This window comes from Microtus pennsylvanicus, chromosome 1, assembly GCF_037038515.1.
Source record: "Microtus pennsylvanicus isolate mMicPen1 chromosome 1, mMicPen1.hap1, whole genome shotgun sequence".
Taxonomy (NCBI): Eukaryota; Metazoa; Chordata; class Mammalia; order Rodentia; family Cricetidae; genus Microtus; species Microtus pennsylvanicus.
The window spans coordinates 141,972,004-141,998,333 of NC_134579.1; the positions used below are offsets into that span (position 1 = coordinate 141,972,004).

The following is a 26,330-nucleotide window of genomic DNA, read 5'->3' on the forward strand; positions in this document are numbered from 1 at the left end:
GTATGACACCCTATGTCAAAAAAAATAAAGATAAAAACATTAGCCTGGAAAGATTTTTTCAGGGGCTGGAGCGATGGCTCAGAGGTTAAGAGCATTGCCTGCTCTACCAAAGGTCCTGAGTTCAATTCCCAGCAACCACATGGTGGCTCACAACCATCTGTAATGAGGTCTGATGCCCTCTTCTGACCTGCAGTCATACACACAGACGGAATATTGCATACATAATAAATAAATAAATATTTTAAAACAAAAAAGTCGTTTCTTACTTTTAAAAAAAAAGATTTTTTCAGCAGTTAAGAGCATACATCACTCTTGCAGAGAACCTGGATTTGCTTCTAGCACCCACACTGGACCGTTCACAGCTGTCTGTAACTCAAGCTCTAGGGGGATCTGATGCCTTTGGGGACACCTGCACTGACATGCACACACCTTCGCCACACGCGCCCATGTATACATAATATTTAATATACATAATGTTAAAAATAACGAATAGGATAGCTTGTAGTCTGATGTGGTGGTGCACTCCTTGGCATTCTTGCCCCTGAGGCAGAGGATCATAAGTACTAGGCAAGCCTGGGTTACATAGCAAGACCCGACCCACAGAGACACATAAAAGGTTACTTTGCTTGCATTTACAGGAACTGGCATCTCCTTCAGGTCTACAAAGGCTTATTTCAAGGAAAGCTGGCAAAATTACCAGCCTGAGCAAGGTGCCTGGCACACCATGGTCTTTAATTAGCCAGGCGCTGAAGGGAAAGGGCGGGACCGGGTCACAGGAATGCCAGCAGGGGGAGTACTGGCATCTCACTCTTCAGGAGACCTGTCAAGTCCCTCTACTACTAGCCAAGGCGAATGGTCAGGGGGCGGGGCAATGCAACGGGGCGTGGCCTGAGGAAAAGGCGGGTAGTGGAGCGAGAGCTGATTGGCTGGCACTCTGAGCGCGGGAGCTGGAGCACGTGCGGAGCTGCCACGGTGTCCTGCCTCAGGTGCGCATGCGCATGGGCCCTCACTGCACAGCCCTTTTCTAACGCCCTCTCTGCCTGACACCGCGTGGCGGGAACGTGGAGGGGCGTGGCCTTGACTCAGGAGCGAATTCGCGCGTCAGCCTCGAGCCCTGCCATTCCTCGCTCGGCCTGCGCCTCGCGGGTCGGCATTCCTGGGACCTGCGACAGCCATTGTCATCACCATTGGGCCACCCAAGCGTGGGCCCAGCGTCAAGGCAGAAGTGGAGCCTTAACGCCATTTTGCAAGTCTTGAGGCAGGTGTTGGTGACCAAAGGGTGTGGGGCGGTGGATGCCCGGGCACTAGCTGGCTGGGGTAGTGGGGAGCCTGGAGTGCCCAGAGTCGCACCTTGTGGCGGTGGCCTCCTTCGGGATAGAGTGGAGCAGGACCACAGAGCTGAAGCAGGTGTGAAGCTAGGCCTAGGTGTGTGTGTGTGTGTGGAGGGGTGCTGAATCTGGATTTCTAGAAAGTTCTTTCTGAGTGGCACTGGAGATGTGGAGTCTCCTGTTCGAGGCTCGAGGCTCGGCTTTTGGAATCTTGAAGACAGGAGGTCTGGGAATCTTAATTTGAGGTTCCAGAGTTCACCTCTGGAGAGTCAGAGATCTAATTTGAGGCTTTTCCGGTCTCAATGGAGTCTATTGAGGTATGAAAGTAGGATGTTGGGTTGGGCACAGTTTGGGTTTTTGAGAACTCGTTTTAAGGCCTAGAGTTGTCCTCCTATGCACTGAATAGAGGCACCAGTTTAGGGTTCTAGATTCCAGTAGAAGCGCTCGTGAGATCTAGGTTTTCTTTTTCTTTCTTTCTTTCTTTCTTTTTTTTTTTTTTTTTTTTTTACGTTTTTCGAGACAGAGTTTCGCTGTGTAGCTTTGGAGCCTGTCCTGGAACTTTCTGTGTAGACCAGGCTAACCTTAACTCACAGAGATTCCCCTGCCTCTGCCTCCCGAGCACTGGGATTAAAGGCCTATGTCACCAACGTCTGGCTCAAGATCTAGGTTTTTCTAAGAAGATAACAATTTGAGGATCTGAAAGGATAGTTTTGGAGTCTGCAGATACTTATTGTAGGACATGAAGTACTTTTCGGGGGTGGGGTGGGGTTGAGGTTAATTTTAAAGAATCCTGGATAGTCTTCCTATAGAATTTGGGCTTTTCAGCATAAAGACTTGTGATTTGAGCTGGCTGTAGTAAATCACACATACAATCTTGTTAAGTTGGAGTCCAGTCTGCACTACATACGCCTGAGCTAGAATATGGAGAGACCCTGTCAAGAAAAAAAGTTTGTGGTTTGTGATCTTGGTATTAGGCTTAGGGTCCTATTTGAGGGTCAATAGTCAACAGTTTGCAATCCAGTATTTCAGTATCATATTTTCAGGTTTAAAGGTTTGGAAGCACCTTTGGGGGATTTAGCCCTCACATTGGAATTTATTATTGGTCTTCTCTCTCTCTCTCGTTCTTTCTTTCTTTCTTTTTTCTTTTTGGTCTGTCTGTCTGTTGTTGTTTGAGATTGAGAGAGGGTCTCACTATGGCCTGGAACTCAGAGAAATCTGCTTCTGCTTCCTGATATATTTTTTTTGTTGTTGTTGTTGTTTTGTTTTTTCGAGACAGGGTTTCTCTGTAGCTTTGGTGCCTGTCCTGGAGCTAGCTCTTGTAGACCAGGCTGGCCTAGAACTCACAGAGATCCGCCTGCCTCTGCCTCCCGAGTGCTGGGATTAAAGGCGTGCGCCACCACCACCCAGCCTCTGGGTCCTGATATTAAAGATATGAAACTGCCAAGCCTGGTTCACTTTGGGGTTAATTTTTTAAATTATTTTTTGTGTAAGTGTTTTGCCTGCATGGATCCATGTATGCATACATACATAGAGTTGCTGGGATAGGTCAGAAGAAGATATTAGACCCCCTAGAACTTGAGCTAGAGATAGTTGTGAGACACTATGCTGTGGGTGCTAGGAACCAAATCCAAATCCCCTGGAAAAGCAGTCAGTGCTCTTAACCATAAATCCATTTATCCAGCTCTCACTTTGGGATTTTAAAGTCAGTTTCATCTATTAATATCACCATGTAACTGGGAGGGGTAGAGCCAGGTGAATCTCTGTGAGTACAAGTGCAGCCTGATCTACATAGTGAATTCTAGGACAGCCAGAGCTACACAGACAGACTGTGTCTCAGCCCCAACCCACTCTTCTAGAGGTCTCAAGCCACAGTTTTCAGACTGGACAGTTTGTATTTCAGACTTTGGCATCCCATTATTGATGTCTAAATTCTGAGATCAATGTCTGGGAATTTGCTGGGTTTAGTTTTAGATCCAAACTTTAGGAGCTTAAATTTATCATTTGGAATTTGTGTTCCTCTATTTAGAGTTTATAGTTTTAATTTAGATTCTTGTGCCCATAGTTATGTCTTATTTTAGGATCTTTTTTCAGGTGCTTTTAGAGATACACCATGGGGGTGGGGAAGGGTGTGCACCATTTGCCCCATTCATTCTGGAGTCCTAAAGAGCACTAACAGTTTGTTTCCCTCTGCAGATGTTGGGTTCCGGCAGATACTTGATTTTTCCTGATGAGCTCAGAGATAGATCTTTGAGTCCTTCTGACAGGTAATAGTTTTCCCTTTAGCAGCTTGGTTTGAATAGAATAATAGTAACAAAACAATGCTACTAAACACTGTTTCCAGATTGTTTGTTTACCCTTTAATTGTATCTACTGACCATTACAGCAACCTTGACAAAGAAACAGAGGCGAATATTCCCGCCATTTCCCAGAGAGGATTCTGAGTTGATTTCAGGCATTGATGTTCTTGGGTTTTTCTGTTTGTTTGTTTGTTTTTCCAGTACTGGGTATGAATCCAGGATCTTGTGGTGTGAGGTACTAAGGAATTTTTTTTTTAAATCACTATACTATATCCACAGCTCCCATTCTGACCCTCTTTTCTTTTCTTTCTTTTTTTTTTTTTTGTGTGTGTGTGCATGTACTGCCTGTGGGGGCCAGGAGAAGGCACCAGATCACCCTAGACCTGGCATTACAAGTGCTGTGAGCCATTTTGTGGGTGCTGGGATTGCAACCTGGAGTCTCTGTAAAAGCAGCAAGTGCTGTTAATTGCTGAGCCATCTCTCCAGCCCCTCTAATTTTTTGGTTATCCATCCACCTGTAAAACACTTATGAAATGTTAGGAATCTTTTGGGTGTTGTGGGGTGAGAGGAAATACTGAAACAGCCTTCAGGACCACGTACTATGTGATAGGCAACCCTTTACCACTGAGCTGTAGGAATTTGAAAAGGGGATTCATATAGTGGATTGAGAGTTGGATTGGATTCCTCTCCATCCATCCAGTCTGGACAAATTAAAAGCAGTCAAAGTTCATCTTTCCCTGTACTGTCTTCCCCTTAATGGATGTCAATTCAACCCTCATTCATTTATTAAGCACCTCACAGTTAAGCACCTCCTTGCTCTGGTCCTCTGTGTAGTAGGTACTGTTCAGAAGGAGCACCAAGAAGAAAATGAAGAATCATGTATTCTGTAGCTTAGCTTCCTGGAACCTTAGTATTCAACAGTTTAGACTCTTGTTGCCCTCTTTGTAGATGAGGGAATCTTTACAATAAAAGACTCTTGGTTGCAGTGGGTAGAAAACTAGCTTAGGTATAAAAGGGTATTTGCTGGATCATTTAAACAAAAATTTAGGGGCACCAGGGCATGGCTAGTCCCTGACAAGGGTTGAATGGTGTTGATAGGGCTCTGCTTGCCTTGGCTCTATCTTTCTTATCAAGCAGACTCTCTTTAGGGGAGGGCAAGATGACTCCTAGCTGCTCAATCCATATCCTGCCTGCTGGATCATCCCAAAGAGGCTCTTTTCAAGATTTACTGAGTCCATCATGCTAACTTCTTAGATATACCTTGGTTCTGCGCTCCTTTTTAAAGGGGAAAATAGGGTCAGTTTCTCTGGAAAACTTGAACAGAGAGTAGAGAGGCTTCCCAAAGGACAATTGAGGTACTATTTTCAGGGAAGGGGAATGGGATATTGGTGAAGCAAAAACAGCAATTATCAACAAGTCATTCAATAATCTATGTGTCTCATCATCTACCATCCCTTACCCCTAACACATTCTAAGAAATGATTGTACCCTCTTTTTTTTTTTCATTTTTTTTTTTTGAGACAAGCTGTAGTTCTATCCTAGGTTGGTCTTAAATTCATTAGAGTCCTCCTGCCATACACTCTCAAGTGCTGGGATTATAGGTGCAAACCATGCAGGTAAATAAATAAGATCAGAAAGATAGCTCAGTGGACAAAGTGCTTGCCATGCAAAGCGTGAGGGTGTGATTCTGATCTCCTGGACCCACATGGAGAAGACGTGTAGCAGCACATGCCTATAATTTCAGCACGGGGGAGGGAGAGACAGGATGATTCTTACGGGCCTTACTGACCAGCCAGTCCAGCTACACCAGTGAGCTCCAGCTTGAGAAGGAGACTGTCTGAAAATATAAGTGGGGAGTGACTCAGGAAGACATTGGATTTACACACTCAGGTATTGTACACATGCATAAATAGGTAAATAACAGGACCAGCAATTGGCGATTTGGAGGATTTACTTATTATATTTATCTTTTGTTGTCAGTATTGAGAATTGAACCAGGGGTTTATGTGTGCTGATCAAACACCAGTTTTTCTTTCAAAATAAAGTCCTCTGGGTAGTGGTGTGCATGCCTTTAATCCCAGCACTCAGGAGGCAGAAGCAGGCAGATTTCTGTGAGTTCCACGTCTTACAGCTTGATCTACAGAGCAAGTTCCAGGACAACTGGGGTTACACAGAGAAACCCTTTCTCAAAGAAAAAAAGGAAGAAGTAGTAGTAGTTCAAGGCCACCTTTCACTACATAGAGAAACTCAAAGCCAACCTAAGCTATCTATAACAGACCCTGTCTCGAAAAGGAAAGAAAAGAAAAGAAAAGAAAAGAAAAGAAAAGAAAGAAAGAAAATCTGGTTTGGCTAAGATAATGATGAAAACTCTGAACACACTACTGGTCTCAGCTACCGAGGAGGCCAAGGCAGAAGGTCATGTGAGCCCAGGAATTTGAGGCCATCCTAGGTAGCACAATGTGCCCAAGGACAGCACGCCTCAAAATGGCAATCAGTGAAGAGGTCACTTGGAAACCATTTATGATATTTTCTTCTTCATTCTTCAATTCAGATGACTAGTGTGTGTGGTCTCTGTGTTCAACAACATTTGAAGAAGTGAACTAAGGGTGCTGTCTACTGCAGGAAGCCCTTTAAGTGCTTTCCATAGATCTTAGAATGGAGATAAAACTCCTTTGTACTGTAATCCTACAGGTCTCTGTTTCACCCAAGATGCCTCCTCCAGCCTTGTCCCTTTTGCTTGCTGAGCTCCAGTGCTTGGGTTTTATTTTTCTTGAGTTCCCCCTACTCCTTTATGCCACAGGGCCTTTGCATATGTTTCCTCTATCTGGAGTATTTTCTGTTTCTTCTCACCTGCTCTCATCCTCTAGACTAGGTTCTCACCAGATTTAGTTCCAAAGGAAAAGACGTCACTGGTTAGTCTGGAGTTCTAGGTCACAAGCCCCTTATTTTGTAGGTCAAAACCTGCTATTACAACATTCACAACCAAACAGCACCTCTCCTTTACCTGCCATCAGAGCCAGCCTTGATGGGTGTTTGACTTGTGCAGTCATCACACAGGGCCTAGTGTTTAAAATTTCCAACAATTGGGTGCTGGGTGGCTGGATTAGTACAGTGCTTGGCATGCAAGGTTAAGGATATGAGATGAGATCTATAGCACCCACAAATACAAACAAGTGCAGGGGAGATGGAGCTAGGGCTTTGAGATTAGACCAGGCAGCCTAACTATTTCTGTGAGTTTCAGGTATACTGAGAGACCCTGTCTCCAAAACTAACATATACACACATAGAATAAAAAGACCTAAATGATGAGTTTAATGATTTACTTTCTTAATCTTGAAGATCTTAATTATTCAGCAAGAGACACCACATTTTCATTTGTAGTGAACCCCTCATTCTGATCCGAGTTGCTGTTTTATGTTTGTGTAACTGTGGTTGAGGTCCTTACCTCCAGCTATACCCTCAGCTCCAGAAGAACTATTTGCTCTTTATACTCTTGCCCTGTCCTCACAATTTCTGCCACAGAGTGGATGCTCACTAATTGCTGAATGAATGGATGAAAAAGATATAGTTGGTTTTTCGAGACAGGGTTTCTCTGTGTAGCTCTGTCTGGCCTGGAACTCACTTTGTAAAACAGGCTAGCCTCAAACTCACAGATATCCACCTGCCTCCCAAGTTCTGGGATTAAAAGCATGCATCACTATCTCCTGTATTACTGCTAATTCTTTAGGGTTTTTGGGGGGAGGGTATTTATTTATTTGTTTGTTTATTGAGACAAGGTCTCATGTAGCCTTGGTATTAGACCAAAGGTTTGGGGGCAGATGGCAAACCTTTAAAGCTAGATGTGGTGGCTCATGCCTGGATTGTTAGCACTTGAGAGGCTGAGGCAATATGATCACATTACCTTGTCTCCAAAAGCTAGGTTTAATTTTAGACGTCTTAACCAAAACTGGCTCTCATCCCCAAACAGGAAGGATAAGAAGAACCACACAAACAAGCTTCGAGAACTGGCCCTGCTGATCCCTGTGACCATGACGACCAGAAACAAGAAGCATACCAAGGTGTGGGGACTAAAGGAGATGAGGCAGGAGGGAGGAAGGATGTCTGAGCAATAAGTGCGGGCCTCTCTTGGGAAATCCATGCAGGCTCTCTCAGTGACGGACTTGAAACAGGGGTGGTCTAGCTCTGAGCAGGAATTTCTGGGAGTTCATGATCCCACCAGGATTTTTTTCTTAAGCCAGTTCCTTGCCCAAGGTCAGGGAGTTCTGTACCACTGAGCTATACCCCCAGCCCTACGGGATTCTTTCAGGATAAGAGGTGAGGTAGGTAGAGCAGGGGCTGGAGACAGCACAGTCAGCACTCATTACTCAAGCATAAGAACCTTAGCGCCAGTCCCAGAACCCACAGAAAGCCATGCATCCATGAGGTGTCTTAGTGCATGCTTGTATTGGTCAACCAACCTAGACTAATCTGCCAGTGACCCAGGTCACATTGAGAGACCCTGTTTCCAAAAATAAAAGAAAATTTAGAAAAATAAGAAAGAAAAAAAAAACCTGACAGTGGACAGCCTCTGAGGAATGACACTGAAGATGACCTCTGACCTCTACATGCATGTGCACAGTGGCACCCACATGAACATGCACATACACAGAGAAAGAGGAAAGGGAACTAGGAGAGAAAAAGTATAAGCAGAGGTCACACAGCAGAGCAGGAGCCTTCCAGGTCTCACAGCTGCTGTCTGAGACTCCTCAGTCTCTCTCAGCCCCAGGTTCTCAGTTAAAAAAAGGAAAGAGTAAGCCAGGCCTGGTGGGACAGGGTTTAAATCCCAGCACTCAGTAAGCAGAGACAGGTGATCTCTGGGAGTTTAAGGGCAACCTGGTCTATAGAGTGAGTTTAAGGACTTCTAGGGATACACAGAGAAACTCTGTCTCAAAAAACAAAGGAAATATAAGTTCTGTTCCTAAACAGTACTGAAAGACCTGTAGTTTAGCAACAGAGTTCTTGTCTGACTTGTGCAAGGTTCTAGATTTCATCCTTGAGGATAGGGGTAAAGTGCACAGGGAAGATAAAAAGTGTGGCCTAGTTATACATGCCTTTCATTCTGGCACCTGGGAGGCTGAGGCAAGAGAACTGCAAGTTCAAGGCCTGTCTGGGCTACAGAGTGAGTTCAAAACAGCATGGACAACTTAGTGAGACCTTGTTTCAAAATACAAATGTAAAATAGAGGACTGGGGAGGGTAGCTCAGTGGTAAAGACTTGCCTTGGACACAGAAGGCCCTGGGTTCAGAGAGAGAGACAGACAGACAGACTCAGGAGAATTCATTTCTTTTCCTTTGGCAATTTGCAAAGGCCTCACACTGCTTGCAAACTATCAACAAAGTCTCTTCAGTGCTTCTTTGTTCTCATATGGTCTCCCCACCTTTGACCCTCCTGTCTCCCTCTTACAAAGATCCTCATGACTGCACCAGACTCACGTGGGTAATCTCAAGTAATCTCTCCATCTCCAGATCCTTAATTCAATGACATCTGTAAAGTCCCCTTGCCCTATAAGGCAGCCTATTCACAGGCATGGAACTAGGATGTGGCTGCCTTTGGGACTAGGATGTGACTATGGGGGGATTTTTCTATGTCTTCAAGCAAGTGCATATTTGCTATGTATAGGTACTATCACAGGTTTCTGGGAAACCAGGGAAGAGACAGACACAGTTCTTGTCCTCAAGGAATGAATCTAGCATTTTATAATGTACAAGATGGTCATCTCCTTTGGAATTATCTCTAAGGCTGTCTACTTTTTTTTTAATCTTTAAGTTATTTTAATTTTTTTTATGTGCACGGGTGTTTTCCCTGCATGTGTGACAGTAACAGAAGAAGGTGTTGGATCCCCTGGAGGTGGTTATGAGCCACCCTTGGGTACTTGGAATCAAACCTGAGCCCTCCAAAAGATCAGCTAGAGCTTTTATCTGATGATCCATTAGGACTAGGGCCTTGTGCATACTATGTAAATACTCTTAACTGAACTATACTTATTCCTGAGACAAGATCTTACTAAGCTGCTAGCCTGACCTTGAGCTCACTCTGTCGTCTTGGCTGGCCTTAACTTGGAATCCTTTGTGTCTTCCTCCTGAGTGGCTAGGATTATGAGCCTGTATCATCAGGCCTGGTTTCCTTCTACTTCTCTCTGTTTTGTTTTGTTTTATTAATGTATTTATTTATTTTTGGTTTTTCAAGATAGGGTTTCTCTGTGTGTCCCTGGATGACCTGGAACTCTCTCTCTGTAGACCAGGTTGGTCTTGAATTCAGAGATTCATTTACTTCTGCTTCCTGAGTGCTGGGATTAAAGATGTGCACTACCTCTGTTTTAAAAAACAGAGGCCTACTTTCTGTTTTAAAAAAATCATTAATGTGTGTGAGAGAGAGAAAGGGGGAAACATGTCTTGGCATGTTTACAGAGGCCAAAGAACAATTTTTGGGAGTCAGTTCTCTCCTTCACAGTGGAATCTGGGGATGGAGCTCAGCTCCTCAGGCCTGTACACCAAGTACTTTCACCCTCTGACCCATTGGTGTGCCCTCACCAGCCCATTCAGCTGACTTGTCTACCATGTATCCTCTCCTCTGCTCAGGACCCCTGCCCCCCCACTCTCTCTGGGCCACTGACTTTCCAATCCAGGGCAAAGACTCCAAAGGATGACTCTACTCCTAGCATCCACCCTAGAGCAGATATTGATTGATCACTGCTGTTCCCAGTTTACTGTGAATTCCTGGACTCAAACATCAAATGTTGAATATCTTAAATATGCCTCCATCTTTAAAGTTTAAAGTTATTTATTTGGTTCAAATATCATGACACAATTGTAGGAGTCAGTTCTCTCCTATGGACTTCAGGGACCGAATGCAGGATGTCAGGCAGGTGCCTTTCCCTGCTAAGCCATCTCACAGGCTTACCTTCTTTTTACAGTTTGAGACAAGGTCTTACTATGTGGTCCTACTTGGCTTGGTACTTGCTTTATAGCCCAGAGTGGCCTCAAACTAATAGCAATCCTCAGCTTCTGGTGTTGTGATTATAGGCCTATGCCACCACACCTAGCAAGGCTGTGAGAGATGTATGGACATGCTCACGTTTTTTGGGGGGGCTGTTGGAACAGGGATTCTTTGTGTAGCCCTGGCTGTCCTGGAACTCCCTGTGTAGACCAGGCTGGCCTCAAACTCAGAGATTTACCTATTTCTGCCTCCTGAGTGCTAGGATTAAAGGTGTGGGCTTCCACACCTGGCAATATGCTCACTTAAAATAAAAGCTCTTATGCCTATTTATTCTATTTTATATGTATGAATGTTTTGACTGAATGCATGTATGTATACCATGTGTGTTCCTGGCACCTGTGAAGGTCAGGAGATGCTGTCAGATCAGCTGGCATAAGAGCTACAGAGAGTTGTGAGCCCCCATATCAGTGTTGGAAAACAAACCCAGGTCCTCTGCTAGAGCAGCAAATACTCTTAACTGCGGAACCAACCCTCTAGCCCCTAGACATGCTTACCCTTTGGTTTAAGAAATCATGAAGAGGGCTGGAGAGAAGACTCAGAGGTAAAGAGCACTAACTGCTCTTTCAGAGGTCCTGAGTTCAATTCCCAGCAACCACATGGTGGCTCACAGTCATCTCGCTCTTCCGGCCAGCAAGCATACAGACAGACAGAATACTGTATACATAATAAATAAATAAATCTTTAAAAAAAAAACGAAAGAAAGAAATCATGAAGAAGGCCAGGTATGGTGGCACACACCTTTAATCCCAGCACTCAAAGGTAAAAGCAAGTAGATCGCTGTGGGTTCAAGGCTAGCCTGGTCTACATAGACAGTCAGAGTTACATAGTGAGATACTGGTTTTTTTTTAAAAAAAAAAAAACAGAACAACACAACAACAGCAACAAAAACCTATGTGTTTAATTAAAAATAAAGAAATTCCTAAAGGAACAGATTGCCTAGAAATACCCACGGGGCAAGGAGGTAAGAGAGAGAAGTTGTGGGGAGAGAGAGAGGGAACGAGAATGGATGAGAATACATCATTCTAAAAGCCTTCAGTCATTCAGTCACTCAGTGTTCAGTAGATGTTTGTTGGATGACTTCTCTGTTGTGACAGTTTTAAGACCTAGTATAGCTTGAAATGGTCTCTGAAGTTTCACCTTCTGGCTGTAGCTGCCAGGCCATGTTACTAAAGCACCAAGACTGAGCCTTCTAGCTGGGTATGGAGCCCATATCTATAATTCCAACACTTGGAGGCCAGCCTGAGGTACACAGTGAGACTTTCTCCATAAACAAAACAGAAAAACAGAAACAGCCTTCTATTTTGAAATCAGGGATGGAACCTAACCACCTCTGCATGGAACATGTGTGTACAGCCCTTCACAGCTGTAAAGACTTGAGTGCCAGTCTAAGAGAGACACCTGCTCAGTGCTCCACTCACAGCTTTGTTCTCTTTCTTTTCCTTTCATTTCTTTTTTTTTTCGGTGGGGGCCTTTTTGCTTTATTTTGTTTTGAGATAGGGTTTCACTGTTTAGCCTTGGCTGTCCTGGGACTTGCTCTGTATACCAGGCTGGGCTCAAACTCAGAGATCTACCTCCTGAGTGCACTTTTCTTTTTCAGCCCCTTGAGACCACCTTGAAGACAATCTCATTCAAACATTGACTAAGAAAAATCATGTGAGAGAGAGTGTGGTGTGCATGTGTCTGGAAGGGTGGTGGCAGGGGGTGTTCTCACTCTCAGTCTTCTTGTCTCTGTTTCTATGTGGTCTTGCTATATAGCCTGTATTGTCCTGGAATACACAATCCTCCTGCCTCAGATTTCTGAGTACTGGGATTACAGGAGTGTTCCAGCATGTTTGGCTGATGATTTTTATATTGGTTTTTAGTTTTGTGTCTTCCGCAGCAGTTCAGAAGGTATTTAGTGGCATTGGTGAGGCAGGTGGTGTTTGCCCACTGGCCGGAAGCACCCTGCTGATTGCTGTGAGAAATCTACTTCTTTAAAAGCCCCTGGATGAGCCACCTCTCCATATCTGCCTTTGCAATATAAAAATAAGTTAGCTAAAGTCTTGCCTCAGCTAGCTCAAGGTCAAAGGGAGAGAAGAACATGGAGACAGAAAGCAGAAAGCCGTGTCCAGGCTATTAGAAAGCACTGGAATGTGGGAAGCTGACCCCGCCTAGGCCAGATGGTCAGAAGAGAAGGGGGGCAGGCTGAAGTTCAGAGGAGGAGCAGGCAGGTGAGGGGGCTTGTGGGGAGAAGAGGGGACCCAGATAGGGAGGTAAGTATGAGCAAAAGGCCTGGGGCCAGAAGCTGAGGAGTATATGCCAGTAACTGGGACCAGGAGGCAGGCTGCCCTGGTCAGATTCCAGCTCTGCCTCCTTAGGTTTCCAAACCCCATTAGTGTTCAGCCTCAGTCTTCAGCTGGCTCTCTAGGACAAGGTAGGGGCTAGACAGCAGAATAGGTGAGTCTCTGCCAATAAGCCTCCTAGGGTATGTGTGGAGGGTAGGCTGTGAGGTACTTCCTGTCTCTGTTCCCAGGAGTCTCACACTGTTCTGGGCCCTGAAGCTTATACAAGTCAGGGTCTTACAGACTGCGCCATAGACTGGCTTCCAACTCACAATCCTGCTACCTCTGCCTCTTATGGAGTCAAGAGGTCAGGTGGGCAAGGTGCCCCACTCTCCACCCTGTCTCTGTGCAGAAGGAGATCTTGCTGCGTGTCCTGCACTACATCCACTACCTCCAGAGATGCATTGATGTGGTCCAGGCTTTGCTCAAGCTCCACAACAGCGATAGCAAAGGTGGATTTGTGGGTAAGCAGTTCCACCTCCAACATGCTTTCCTGGCTGTCAGGGAAACTGATCGGCCGTCTTCTCCTTCCTGAGGGAGGTGTCTACAGCAGAGAGGTAAGCAAGGTGCTGCAGGAGAGCCTCATGTGATGGCTCACACTTGTTACTCCAGCATCCAGAGGCCAGCCTAGGCCACATAGTGAGTTCCAGTCCAGCGTAGCCTACAGAGCAAGACCCAGTCTCAAGGAAACAAAGCAAAACATGGACACTGTGTTTTGGAGTTTGGAGAAGGAAGCCAGAGAGCTTGGCCTTCAAGGACAGCACCCTGCCAAACTGCAGAACCACTCTGACCAAAGAGCATGTGGGCATGAGGAACCATAGAATGTTTAGGGACAGGCAGGAGATGTGGCTGGAGAAGATACAGCGCTGAGCGGATTGATGCATGTCTTTTCCAAGCCAGATCCTGATTCAGACTCTGCCATGACCATAGCCTCTCTGGGCTTCAGTCCTACAATCTGTAAATTGGGAGCCCCCCAGAACTTCCCTCTTTTGTGTGCTATGAGAATCAAATGTATTAAAACAGAGAAACAACATGGTGGTTACAGCATACAGCTACCCAGCACTGTACAGTGGCTGGTGTGAAATACTCGGGCAGGAAGAAGAGGCTGGGGGCACAAAGGATAGAGCAGGGGAAAGAGGTCTGTAGGGCAGAGCAGAGGGGTAGAGATGAGAAATTTTAGAAGACTGAACCAGGAAATATCCTGCTCAGATTAATTTACTTTTGTTTTTATTTCTCCTCCTCCTCCTCTTCTTCTTTGTTGTTTTGTTATTGAGACAGTCTTTCTGTATAGCCCAGACTGACCTTGAACTTGCAGTAACCCTTCTGCCTCAGCCTCCCAAATGCTGGGATGACACACCTATGTCCTTATGTTTGACCTCATGGCTGTGCAGCCATAGACCTCAGTTTCCTTATTTGTAAAGCCTGTCTGAAAACCTTCCCACCTCCAGGGTTGGAAAGCCTTGTCTGGGAGGAAAACGATGTCCAGGATGGAGAGTGGGCTCTGATCTGCCCCCTTCTCCACTCCCAGGGCTGGGTCGGAACCCATCTGCCGGCCCAACCCAGCAGACACTCCACTCCCTCCAGCTATCAGAAGTCTCACCTTTGGGGCACCTGCTCCAGACCTCGAAAGAAGAAGTTCACCTGAGTGTCAGGTACATGTGGTCTCTGGAGGCAGGACAGGGAGCTGCTGATGTAGCATAGTTTCCTCCTGTAGGGACACACTGAGCTAGGCCTTGTCAGTCTGTGCCTGAGTAGACTCCCAGACCTTCCTAGGGGGTGCTGAGGTCTAGGGTGGCATGCTTTCCTCTGGACCTTCATTTCTTCCTCACTGGGACAGTTACCAGTTCATGCCCTCTCAAGGTTACAGAAAAGCCCGGGCAGACATTGCCAAGCTGTGCTTATATCAGAAGCACTGGCAAGGCCCAAGGAGGATGCTGCTGTTATCATTTACTGTCCTTGAACTAGGGCATAGGGGAGACAGAGTTGAAGGAAGATCCATGGCTGCACATTGGAATTACTTCAGGTACTTAGAAACTTCCTAAGTGTGTACCATACACCCAGAAAGCTGGTGTCTTTTGGGTGTGGAATATCACACAAACTATGCATCATGCTGTTAGAGCTCAGAGTTACATAGACCGAGTTGGCTCAGTAAGCTCTACTTGAGGAGCTGGGCACACCTGGGGTGCTGGTAAGTGGCCAAGCCAGGCAGTGCTCTGGAATGTGACAGTCCAGAACAGAAGAGTTCTCTCCTTGGGCCAAATTCTGAGGCATCCCAGTGTCCTCACCAAGCCCCCTGACTCTGTCTCTATTCTCTCAGAGCGCCCAACCTGGCCCCAGAAGCCTCGCCGCTCTCTGGCTTTGAATCAGCCTGAAAATTTGGTCACTGCATACCCAGGTCAGAAAGAAGAAAACAGGGAAGGTGCCACCTACCCAAGAGACTTCAGCCCTGGCACCCACCCCACATCTACACTATCCCTGTCAGAAAGTGATGGAGGAGGGGCCCAGCTGGTATACTTGGACATGGCTCAGAATATTGTTGCCTATGCCATCATAAATTGGTGCCTTTCCTCAGCAGGAACTTACTGTTTTATTTGCATGTGTTCTTCTCTGCCCCCCACTGTGTGTGTACATGTACGTGTGTATTTGTGTGCTTCTTCACAGATTTCCTCCTGGACAGTCCTAGCAACAAGGCATACATCACCGAGTGGGATGACACTGCGTCTCTTGTCATGGGACTTCACCCACAGCTTTCCTTTCTTGTGTGGGGGACTATAAGGGAGGGGCAGGATCAGGTCACCCTGTGTGTAAGCTTCAGGTCTCAAGCCTGGGGATGGGGGAGCATAAGCCTACTGGGCTTCTCTGAAGAAGCCAGACTGTCACTTGCCCCTGTCACTGTACCAGAGGGGAGTAGGGGTGGAATTCCCTAAAAAGGACAGAAGAGCGACAGGAATGCAAGCCTTGGCCTTGCACTAGCTCTGAGGCCTCAGAGTGCCCAGTTCTCCATCATGCTCCCTATTGTTCACGTACCTCCTCTAGGCCAGGCCATAACTTGTTGGTGCTTGTGACACAGTAGTGACAAAATTCTCAGTCCAGTGATGGAATCACCCACATTTCCTGGGCCCCCAGAATTTCTGAAGTGATAGATTGCCGTGGTCCCAGAGCTGCATTACCTTCCTGCTAGCTATATGACTTGGGCTAGACATTCATGTAGCAGTGACTGGGACAACCCATTGGGGTCTACTGCGTTGTACTTCAGTAAAAGATGCGCAGAGGTAGGTAAGGGCCAGCCACACTTGTGGCCATCCCTGTTGTCATGGCATTGTTATTCCATGTTAAGGATCTGATGATCGTCAGTGCAGCTTCTGATAGATAGAGGGGTGAGTAAGTGCTGCGATGACTTGGGCTCTTGTTTGGGTATAGGAGGAAGAAGACTGGTGGCAGAGTCTGGTCCCCTTCTTTCTCCCTGTCTTGGGGCCTTGGAATCTAGCCCATATACAGTCATAGTCACCTTATTCTGACACCCCTCCTCCAGGTGATTATGGTGCAGGGACCCAGGATGGTGAGCTTGACACTGACATCAAGGCTCAGAGCAGAGATCAGAGGTCCTGTTTCCTCACCAAAGCAGAGCCCTATCTCAGGTAAGGACACCCTGGGGTGTCAGTGGCTGGGGCTGAGGTATCTGTGGAGTGTGAGAGATTGATTTACATTCTCTGCCAGAGTCCCCTAAATGGCACCCTAGGTCCAGTTGTGTGCTGGCTGGTGCAGACTCCCACGAAGGTCTGGATTGTTACCCATTGATCTTCTTGCCTCTTTCCCCATCCCAGCCTATTCTCATCCATTGAGGGCTTCTCTACTACAGACTGTGACTGTATCAGTGGGGCTGATCCAAGATACAGCCCAAACCTCTTCCTTGGCATTGGAGAATGTGACCTCTCTCACCATGTCAGCCCTCTCTTGCCTTTACCATGAGCCTTCCACTGAGCAGCACAAATCTTCTCCAGTCTTCACACTACCTGCTCTGAGTTTGCTGCTCTGGTCCCTCTACTTGGAGCATCTACCTCTCTGATTTAAGTGGGAAACTACCCTCTCCAATGTGTCCTCTGGTCTTCCCTGGAACACTTCCTCCGTGGGGTCCCCTTTGTGTCAGCATCTGCTTACCAATTCATTTTCCCTAAAGACTGATTAAATCCCCTGGGGTTGCATGGAGTGGCCCAAGTGAGCTCCACAATCACAGCTGAGTTCATCCCGGGGCTATGTGTCTTCCTATGACTCCAGCTCTCACAGGCAGAAGCTATTCTTGTGTACTTCCAGTGAGACACACAAAGAAACCCCAGACACTGACCCTTGGCTTCCTGCGTGGACCTCAGAAGACAGCCCCAATGGTGATTACAATTCCTCTTCTTGTAGGCTGTGAGCCTTCTGAACCTTCCTCTCCAGAGGGTTTCTATGGCAGAGAAAAGCAGGAAGAAGGTTGGGGATCTACTAGGCACAGGGATAGCAAACATACTATGCTTATTATCACTCTGCCCCCGGATTGCTATGCCAGACTTTGCTAATCAATCCCTATTTTCATGAGCCAGCCACTATAGAACTTTTTAAACAGAGCTATGGGTTACTGCAATCAGGCTGCTGGCTTTGACACACTGTAACAATGATCCTTCCTTTTTTGTTGCTGTATTGCCAGGCAATGTGCCTCTTAATTTCCTCTACCTTCACTACTCTGAATGGTAGTCTTCTTTCCCCAGTGTCTGACACTATCCCCTCAAAACCTGCTGCTGCACTGGGGGTTGACCACACTCCTGAGTGCCATGATCCTTTCAGGAAGCCCACTGGCCTCGGAGTCTTCCCAGAGCAATACCTGGCATGAGACGAACTACCTGAGTGAGATCTTAGGACTCAGCTCTTCCCTCTTCAGCTCCCCAAGCAAAATCCTGCCAGATCATGTCCTGGAGGACGAGACCTACTTTCTGACTGAAGGTGGGCTGCCAGAGTGGGAGGAGCTTCATTCATTCATAAAAGATAGGGACACCTGTCTACCAAGTACTTGGGTCTGAGATGGGCCCAGTGGATTCTCACAGGGCCTTGAAGGGCCCATAGTTCCTCCAACATAGGGTCCACTAAGCCACGTAGTGAAGGGGAGGCTCCAGAAAATTGCCACACTCACAGCTGGCCTGTGAGTGAGACTTGGACATGGGCTAGGAAATCCCAAAGGGGAGAAAATCAGAGAAGGGGACTGGGGAAAGCCAGGGTACTGTGAGAAAGGTGCCTAGTCCCGCTAGCTCTCTGCTCACAGGTCTCTTGGAGCCTTTGCCTGCTGCCTGTGAACTGGAGGACCCCCAAGAGAAGGTAAGTTCCATCTTCCTGGCTTGACTCCCTTAATGAGCATCCCACACTTCCATCCTTCCAAGAATTACCAAGTCTGTCCTCACCATCCTCCTTTGAGCTTACCACTGCCCATGAGGAGCCTGAGAGAGGCCTGCTAAGATCACAGCTACTCCCCAAGCAGGGTGGGGACAGGACACTTCTCTCACCTTCAGGGATTTACCACTCATGGAGGAGCCACGATGCTTAGTATGTGCTTGTTTAATGTGTCCCTGTGCATGACACAGGGGCTCTTGGATCCTAGACTGGCCTCAAAATCAATCCTCCTGCCTCAACCTTCAGAGAGATTGGATTACAGGAGTGTACCTTTTTTTTTTTTTTTTTTTTGGTTTTTCGAGACAGGGTTTCTCTGTGGCTTTGGAGCCTGTCCTGGAACTAGCTCTGTAGACCAGGCTGGTCTCGAACTCACAGAGATCCACCTGCCTCTGCCTCCCGAGTGCTGGGATTAAAGGCGTGCGCCACCATCGCCCGGTGAGTGTACCAATTTTTATGGCCAAATAAATTTCAATTCTTCGAGCATGGCGTTTACTCCAGTGGGTAGTCTCATCACAGGCCTCATGTTCTGGAGTTCATGAAGAAAAACTCCACTGATGTCACCCAGTTTTGTTTTTGCCTCCAGTTCAGCACAGGAGGGAGCAGGAGGGAGGGAGAATCAGTCAGTAGGGACTGGTGCTGAGGCCACGCAGGTGGGAGGGGACACCTGTATCCTCCAGCTGAGACATCCTATGTCCCTGTTCTAGTCTGTTTCCTCATGTGTGAATTGATGTCATGAGGCCCTGCTTGAGACCTTTGAGTTGAGGTTCCTGAGTTTCCAGGGGTGTGGATACAGACAAGTGTGTTTCACCTGCACTGTTTCTGATGCTCTGTGAATCCCATAGTCAGTGTTTTCCTCATCAGGTCCAGGACACACCCACAGCCCCACCTAACTTCCAGTCCTCAGTCTCACTGGACCACTGCTACCTGTCACTGAGTGAGAACACCAAGGTGCTGTCTAGCTGCAGCTCCAGTTCAGAGTCCACAGACACTGAGTCCCTGTGGGGACAGGAGGTGAGAGGGGTGGCCATCCACCCGGGAGACAGGGGTCTTCTCCCTTGCTCAGTCTTCTGTCCTGCAGCAGGCCAACCCTGTGGGCTTACAGACCCCCAGTGATGAGGACAGAGACTACACATGGACACCTACCCGACAGTCTTCTGGCCTGCCAGTAGCTGGCAAGAAGACCAAGAAGGTCCAAGCAAGCCAGGGCTCTGGGAAGCTCAAGGAGAGCAGAAAGGCCTGCCCTGGCGAGTTGAAGAAAAAGTGTGTTAATGGCTTCATCATGTTCTGCAGGATGAACCGGAAGCATTATATCCGGTGGGTGAGGGCACCCGGGTTTTTAATGGTATAAAGAGGTTACCATCCCCATGTGTACCCTAAGACCATGTGGCCCCACTGCCATGCAGCAGACCCAAGCTCAAACTTGAGACACCAGAGAAAAGGAAATTAATTGGCTTCTGTCACCATCAAGAAAACTTTGGTTCTGGGCTGAATCAGTCCTGCCCCTCTCTCCTGAGCTGTCGTCTCCAACATGCTGGGCCACACTGGTAGCAGGTTGTCCTCAGGAGGTTCAGGTTCAGTCCTGCCGGATGCCCTAGAAGTCTCATCTCTAAACATCCTTGGGGTTGACTTAGATCAGGTGCCAGCCCTGGACCTGTCACTGGTGGCTGAGCTTTGCTGGAAGAACGGGTTTGTGGGTGGTAGGGAGAGCCTATGAAGTGGTGGCTACAGGTCATTTGCTTTTGGGGAAATCTGTGTCTTCAGAGGGTGAAATGGGACACTGGAAGGCTGGTGGGAGAGGGAAGATGGCCAAGGACCATGGTGTGGCCATTGTGACCTCCTCCTTCCTGTCCCAGAGCCTGTCCTGGGACTGCATCCACAGCTGCCACTAAGGTCCTGGCTCAACTGTGGCGAGAGATGACTCTGGAGGAAAGGAGACCATACTGGTGAGAAGTACCTTCCAGAGGGTGTGGGGGGAACCAAGGGCCCCAACCTGTGACTCTCATCCCTCACTCAGAGCCTCATGACTTTACTAACAGGTTGGGGCTTTCCTGGGCTGAGGACTTGTGAAACAGATTCCTTTTCTTTGTATATGTGTGCTGCATGCACATGCGTGTGTGGTATGTGCACGCATGCACATGCATGCAGAGGCCAGAACAGGATATCAGGTGTCTTTCTCTTGCTTTTTGCCTTGTTGCCTTGAGGTAAGGCCTCCCATTTAATGGGGAACTGGCCTTTACGGCCAGGATGCCTGGACAGCAAGCTTTTGGTTCAGCTCTTTATGTGGATATTGGCAACTCAAACTCACGGCCCAGAGCAAGTGCTTACTCACGGATTATCTCCAGGCCCCTGGGTCACACGTTTTATGACCTGGGAGGTGACAGGTAGTGTCACCTGCAGCTGGAAAGAGAATGAATTTTGCTATTCTTGGACATGCTGCCTCCCATTTAAGCTTTGCCACATAGAGCATCTCGGTTATTTTCCTGTCACTTGGCCTTTTCTCTCTTGCCTCAGCCATCCTTCCCCAATTCTATCCCTTCCACCAACTTCAAGGGCTTCCTCTTGCCATTTCCAAACTAGTCGAAATCCTGTTTGTGAAGAGCACCCAGCAGGGTCCAATTTAGGTGTCAGAACCTGGCACCCCAAAGACAGATTGGCCCCATGGGACCAAAGAGTGTTCTGGCTCCCTGAAACTTAGGTTTGGTTAGTGCTGGGGGCAGAGGGCTGTGTAGGAACCAAGGAGCCAAGAATGAGGAACCTCCATCTGTCCCCAGCACTAAGGCACGCAGGTTCAGCCGCCAGCACAACCGCATTGTGAAGCGGGAGAGCTCCAGCAGTGAGGACGACGATGGGGAGACCCCTAAGCCCTTCTACCAGCTGATGGCTGACAGGGTCCAAGTGCCTTTGGCCCTGGCTTTACTGCCCTCCCCTCACTGCCAGTGATAGGGGCAGCCCCTGCTGGGTCTGCCATCTGCTTAGCTCCCAGGTCCCCCAATGTTTGTTTCCTTTGGGCCTCAGCTGCCACTACTGAGGGTCCCCTGCCCAGCCCCCCACCCCCAGCACCAGAGAGGAAGTGTATTTACTGACCCAAGGCTTTATGCTCTGCCTTGTGTGCAGCCTTTCCCACCTGTTCTAAAGGATGGTGCCCAGATGAAATGCAGCTCAGACTCAATCCTGCTTCAGCCCCATTTGTTCTCATTGCACACTTCCCTACTCTAGCTGTCCTAAAATGAAGTGGAGCCCTTAAGAGCAGGGGAGAAGCAATGCTGTATCCAGAATCCCTTTGCTTCTGAAATTTGAGTTCCACAGGTATGAACTCAACTCCTTTACCTTGAAAATGCAGGCTTGGGATGTGATGACCCATATCTATAATTCCAACATTTAGGAGGTTGAGGCAGAAAGATAGGATTTGAGGCCAGCCTGGACTATAGAACATGACCCCATCTCAAAAAGAACCCAAACAAAAAGAGCAAGCCACAACCTCAGGCTTCGTGTTGTCTAGTTCTTTCTTGGGCTGGTTGTTTGGCAGGTGACCCTTACCCCAATGGCTCTGTTGTCTGTTAACTTGACTTTAATTGAAATGGAGGCATAACATGTCCTAGAAAAATAAAGATTTACGATACAAACTAGACAAAGAGGCCAGGATTGCCCCAGTGGGCAGGGGGAAATCTTTGGTCTGGGACTGGATCCTGGGGCTCAAGTCAAGGGAAGTAGGGGAAGGGTCCCATGCACCCATCAGACCCTCCTCAGCAGAAGGGCTCTCTGGGTCACACCCTGGTCTCCCATCCCTGGGATTCAGGCAGTTCTGGGAGCACTAGGTATCCGTGGGCCTATTAATAGTGTTATGGTGAGGGTGCTGGCTGGAAACCAGCCACTTAGCAGGGCCTTCCTCAACTAGTACCAAGTAGAGGACAAAGCCCTAGTCAGAACCCCTAGAGCCCCATGCTAAGAGGGCTGTAACAAAAGACTTCCCATCAGGCAAGGGACAGTGCCCTGACTGGGGTGGTTCCTCTGGCTTCTCCAGGGCTTGCAGCTCGTCCAGCGTGGAGGGTTGTAGTGCGGGACCTTCAGACTGCAGCCACTTTACTGAGGGTTCCTCCTTCTGTCCTAGCACCTTGAGCACCATTGTCAGGAGAGGTGAAAAGTCCAAGCAATCACAGTTCCAAGGGCTCCTCCACAGGCACTGACTGCAACTGGGTCAGGACCTTGGCCTCAGCTTCTGGCCCCTCATCAACCTCAGTCCCTGCTGTGGTCCCCAGGAGCAGCCCCTGGGAGTCAGGGTCTGGCAATCTCAGCACAGTGTGGGTGGCCTGTGTCCCCAGCCCCTCCACCCCTGTGCTCAGTTCCAGCCCTGCTGGCCAGACTGGCACAGCTGCAGGTGACAACATCAGACCCTCAGGCAGGGGTGCTGGGAAGCTAGGCAGCAGGCCAGAGGAGTCCGGGGAGAAAGGCAGGCTGGTGGCAGAGGTGACAGCAGGAGCAGGTGGCAGTGGCTGAGTAGAGATTGGCCCCAGAGTGTGACCCTCAGGGAGGGTGGGGCTGGGGGTCACTGGGAGGGCTCCTTCAGGCACTGTGATGGCTGGCTCTTGCTTCAGGGGCAGGGCTAGGCTGGGGGCAGGTGGCAGGACTTGGGAAACGAGCATGCTGGTGGGAAAGGTAGCAGTAAGGATGATCTTGCCCTGCTGCACAGCTACCCCAGTGACAATAGGGCTGCCAGACACAGGATTGGCCAGGAGGAAGTTTCCTGTGGAGAGAAGAGATGGAGGGCAAGATGCTGGAGAGCAGGCAGAGGAACCAGTAGGCTTAACCCCAAGAGATGTACCAGAAGCAGAACACGGGCTCCCCCAGCCCAGCAGGCCCGAGGAAAGCAGGAGGGTACCTGTGGTGGCGGCTGAGGGAAGTTGCAGTGCAGTCACTCCCACACCAGAGTTTATCAGGTGCACATTACCAGGCCCCGCTGGAGCTGCCACCTTCACAGGGCTGCCTGGCCCAGCTGCCAACAGCTGGAGTGGCCCCACAGCCTGAGGCAGGGTCACCACCTGGGAAGTGGGTACCACCTGAGGCAAGTTCAGCAGTGGGGAGGTGGGGCTCAAGCCTGTTGGGTACCCAGAAGAGGGGGAGAGTGGTACAACCTGCGGAGCAGCCACTGAGGACACAGCTCCTGGGGTCAGAGAGAAGGTGGAGGTGGGTGGAGGACCAGGGACTACTTGGGGCAGGGTCCCTGGGACTTCCTCTCCAGCTGCCCCAGGAACAGCTCCCTGAACCCCTTTGGTCTCAGAAGCCTCAGACGAAGCCTCTTCCAATCTAACCTCTCCTGTCTGAGGGTCCAGGACCAGGGAAGTCTTGGCCTCATTGGCTCCCTGGGGGCTGGGTTGTGGTGGAGGCGCGCCCCCGCCTCCTGTGAGCAGCAGTGGCCCCAGGCTGGAAGCCTCTCCTAGAGCCAAGCTATTGATGATGACTGGGCTGCCATTGAGGAGCACTGCTGGGGGGCTGCTGGCTGCCAGGAAACTGCCATTCACTAGGATAGAGGAGGAGGCGGGGCACGTAGCAGGAGGGGTGGCCCCCGCTAGGAAGATAGAATTCTGGGTGGGGGCCTCAGCAGCTACGGGGGCCACACTCCTCTCCAGGTCCTCCGGACTTCGGCTGGACTCGGACTCATCCTCAGTAGTGGGGTTCCCATCGGACTCACTGGCAGGAAAAAGGGTTAAGTCTCAGGTCTGAAGGCTGCATTGCCCTAGAGGCAGAGGCAACCCAAACTCCTGTTAACTCTTTGAGCCCTTCAGAGGACCCGCTCGGACCCCAGAGCCTCCACAAACCCTGCTGGGGTTGACAGCATGGCGGGAATGTAAAGCCGGAGGGAAGCTTTTCCTATTCCTTTGGCTTGCAGCCGAGCACCCAGTCCGCCCCAAGTCCCCTGGGTCAGCAGGCGCGTGGCAGCAGAGCGAGGCAGCAGCCTTTACTCCAGTTCTTCCCCCTTCCCTCCCCTGGGGCGTCAGAGACCAGAACTAGAGGCCTGGCGCTGGGGTGGGAGGAGAAGGGCTTGGGTTACAAGAGAAACCGGAGCCGGAGAAGGTTCACGTTTCACAACAAAGGCAGGCAACAGACCATGCTGTTTGGGCCGGAGGGGGCGTGGGGGTGGGCGTAAGTAATGGTCACCAAGGGTTGCAGAGGTCCTCGCCCTAGGTGCCTTAGACAAAGGCCTCCTTACCCTTACCATCACCCCTCTAGGGGACCCTCCTCCTTTTTCTCATTGCTCCCTGAACTGCAGCCCCAACCTAGAAACAGCGGCCAGAACCTCAGCCCCCTGGGGCAGTGATGCCCAGAGAACCCAGGGTGTGCCTGATTTCTCTGCGCTCAGCCCGTGCGCTCGCCAACGCCGAGGGGTACCAAGGGTCAGGCGCGCAGACTCCGGCGGGAACCGAGGAAGGCCGGTCCCCTCACCTTTTGCAGGGCGCTCCGCCGCCGGTCCCAGTTCGGTCGCGCTGTCGCCGGTTCTTGAACCAGTTGCTGACCTGTGTGAGCGAGAGGCCGGTGAGCGTGGCCAGGCGGCGCTTCTCGTCTGGAGTGGGATAGCGGTTGCCGCGGTAGCAGGCCTTGAGCGCCGCGCGCGAGCGCTCCTTGAAGCAGTAGACGGTCTCCTCGCCGTCCCAGATGGTCTTGGGCAGAGGGAACTTCTTGCGCAGCCGGTATTTGTCCACCGCGCCCAGGGCACGGCCTCGGGCCCGCTCGGCCTCGTGGTAGCGCGCGCGCAGGTAGAGGTCCTGCAGGAAGGCGTGGTGGGCGGCGGGGAAAGGGCGGCTCTCTAGGAGCCGGTAGAGCTCGGCGTATTCACCCCGCTGAAAGGCCACTAGGGCCCGCGCGCGCAGCACCGGATCGCTGCCACGTAGGCGCTCGGCCGGGGGCAGCGCGCCCAGGAAGCGGCTCAAGCGGCCGGCGTGGCCAGCCTGCAGCAGCGCCTCGCACACACACGCCACCTGCTCGGGCGAGAAGCGGAGGCCCGTGGGCTCCTCGGCCGCGGTCTCGGAGGGAGACGCCGGGACGCCCGGGGACCCGGAATCTGCCGCCGCCGCCTCGCCCGCCCCAGCCGCCGCCGCCTCCCCCTCGGCCTCCTGCAGAGTCTGCAGAAGCTGGCGCGCTTCCTCCTCCTCTTCCTCGGTCCCAGCCGCTGCCTCCCCCCCGGCTGCCGGCCCCGCGCTCGGCTCGGCAGGCGAGGTAGCCATGTTTGGCAACTTTGGGAAGTTCCTCCCTCCTCTGCCGCCTCCTGCGGGCTTCCCCAGCCCCCTCCCCCGCTCAGTCGTCCTCGCCTCCCCAGTCCCCTCGTGGTCTTCTGGCCCTCTCCCGGCCCAAAGGCTAGACTCAGCTCTGCACTCGGGTCTGTCCCTGTGTCTGTGTGTCCGCCCCCCTCCCTGGCTGTCGGAATTCTTTGTTTTCCCTGCTCCTCTGGCCGCGCTTTCGGCCTTCCCCTGCGTGTGCCTCTGGCTCAGGGCCTCAGTTTCCCCATCAGGGCAACGGAGAAGATAGTGGGCCGTCCAGCAAGGTTAAGGGCGCGAAGCCGCTTCGATCTCCCGGGTCCCTAGAAGGCCCTCTCCCTATCTCCGCGCCCCGCTCCGCCCCTCGGAATTCCCGGCCCCGCGGGGAGGGGGCGGATCTGGCAGGGAGGAGGGGCGGGAGAAAAGCGCTAGAAAGTTTTCAGCAACTTTTCTGAAGCCTCGGTCTTAGGAGCGGATGCGCGTGGCTTGCGCAGGCGCGGTGGGAGGATGGCAGTGGGCGCCCTGCTGGCCCAGCCCCCTACTTTTCCAAGCTTGAGTAGCACAGCTGGGTCACAGCTGGGCGGGGGCGGTGGTGTCTCGGATGGCTTGTTGCTCCTCTCCTACTGGCTGGATGCCTAAGCTCCGCCCTTCATCTCTATTCGTTCGCTTTGCGTCCCACTAGCT

At 50.0% G+C, this 26,330-nt stretch overlaps 2 protein-coding genes across 3 annotated transcripts; one reads left to right on the plus strand and one right to left on the minus strand.

Moving 5' to 3' along the window:
• The first annotated feature begins 3,521 nt into the window (after window positions 1-3,521).
• Window positions 3,522-21,844, plus strand: Meiosin (meiosis initiator). Its single transcript, XM_075990174.1, is given in 14 exon segments — window positions 3,522-3,592; window positions 7,593-7,683; window positions 13,334-13,433; window positions 14,510-14,546; window positions 14,548-14,633; window positions 15,299-15,535; window positions 16,514-16,619; window positions 17,257-17,363; window positions 17,803-17,958; window positions 18,275-18,327; window positions 19,267-19,410; window positions 19,478-19,713; window positions 20,253-20,342; window positions 21,171-21,844. Coding segments are annotated over 14 exon segments (1,683 nt in total). The 3' UTR covers window positions 21,340-21,844.
• Window positions 21,845-21,868: 24 nt separating this feature from the next.
• Window positions 21,869-26,082, minus strand: Six5 (SIX homeobox 5). 2 transcript variants are annotated; one of them, XM_075990159.1, is made up of 3 exons: window positions 24,838-26,081; window positions 23,276-24,084; window positions 21,869-23,140 (listed from the first exon to the last, which is right to left on the minus strand). In XM_075990159.1, exons 1-3 carry the CDS (start codon window positions 25,614-25,616, stop codon window positions 22,551-22,553), a joined length of 2,178 nt encoding a protein of 725 aa, XP_075846274.1. In that variant the 5' UTR covers window positions 25,617-26,081; the 3' UTR covers window positions 21,869-22,550. The 2 variants fall into 2 exon arrangements, with proteins under 2 accessions (XP_075846274.1, XP_075846266.1); XM_075990151.1 differs by having other exon boundaries at window positions 21,869-24,084; window positions 24,838-26,082.
• Window positions 26,083-26,330: the final 248 nt, after the last annotated feature.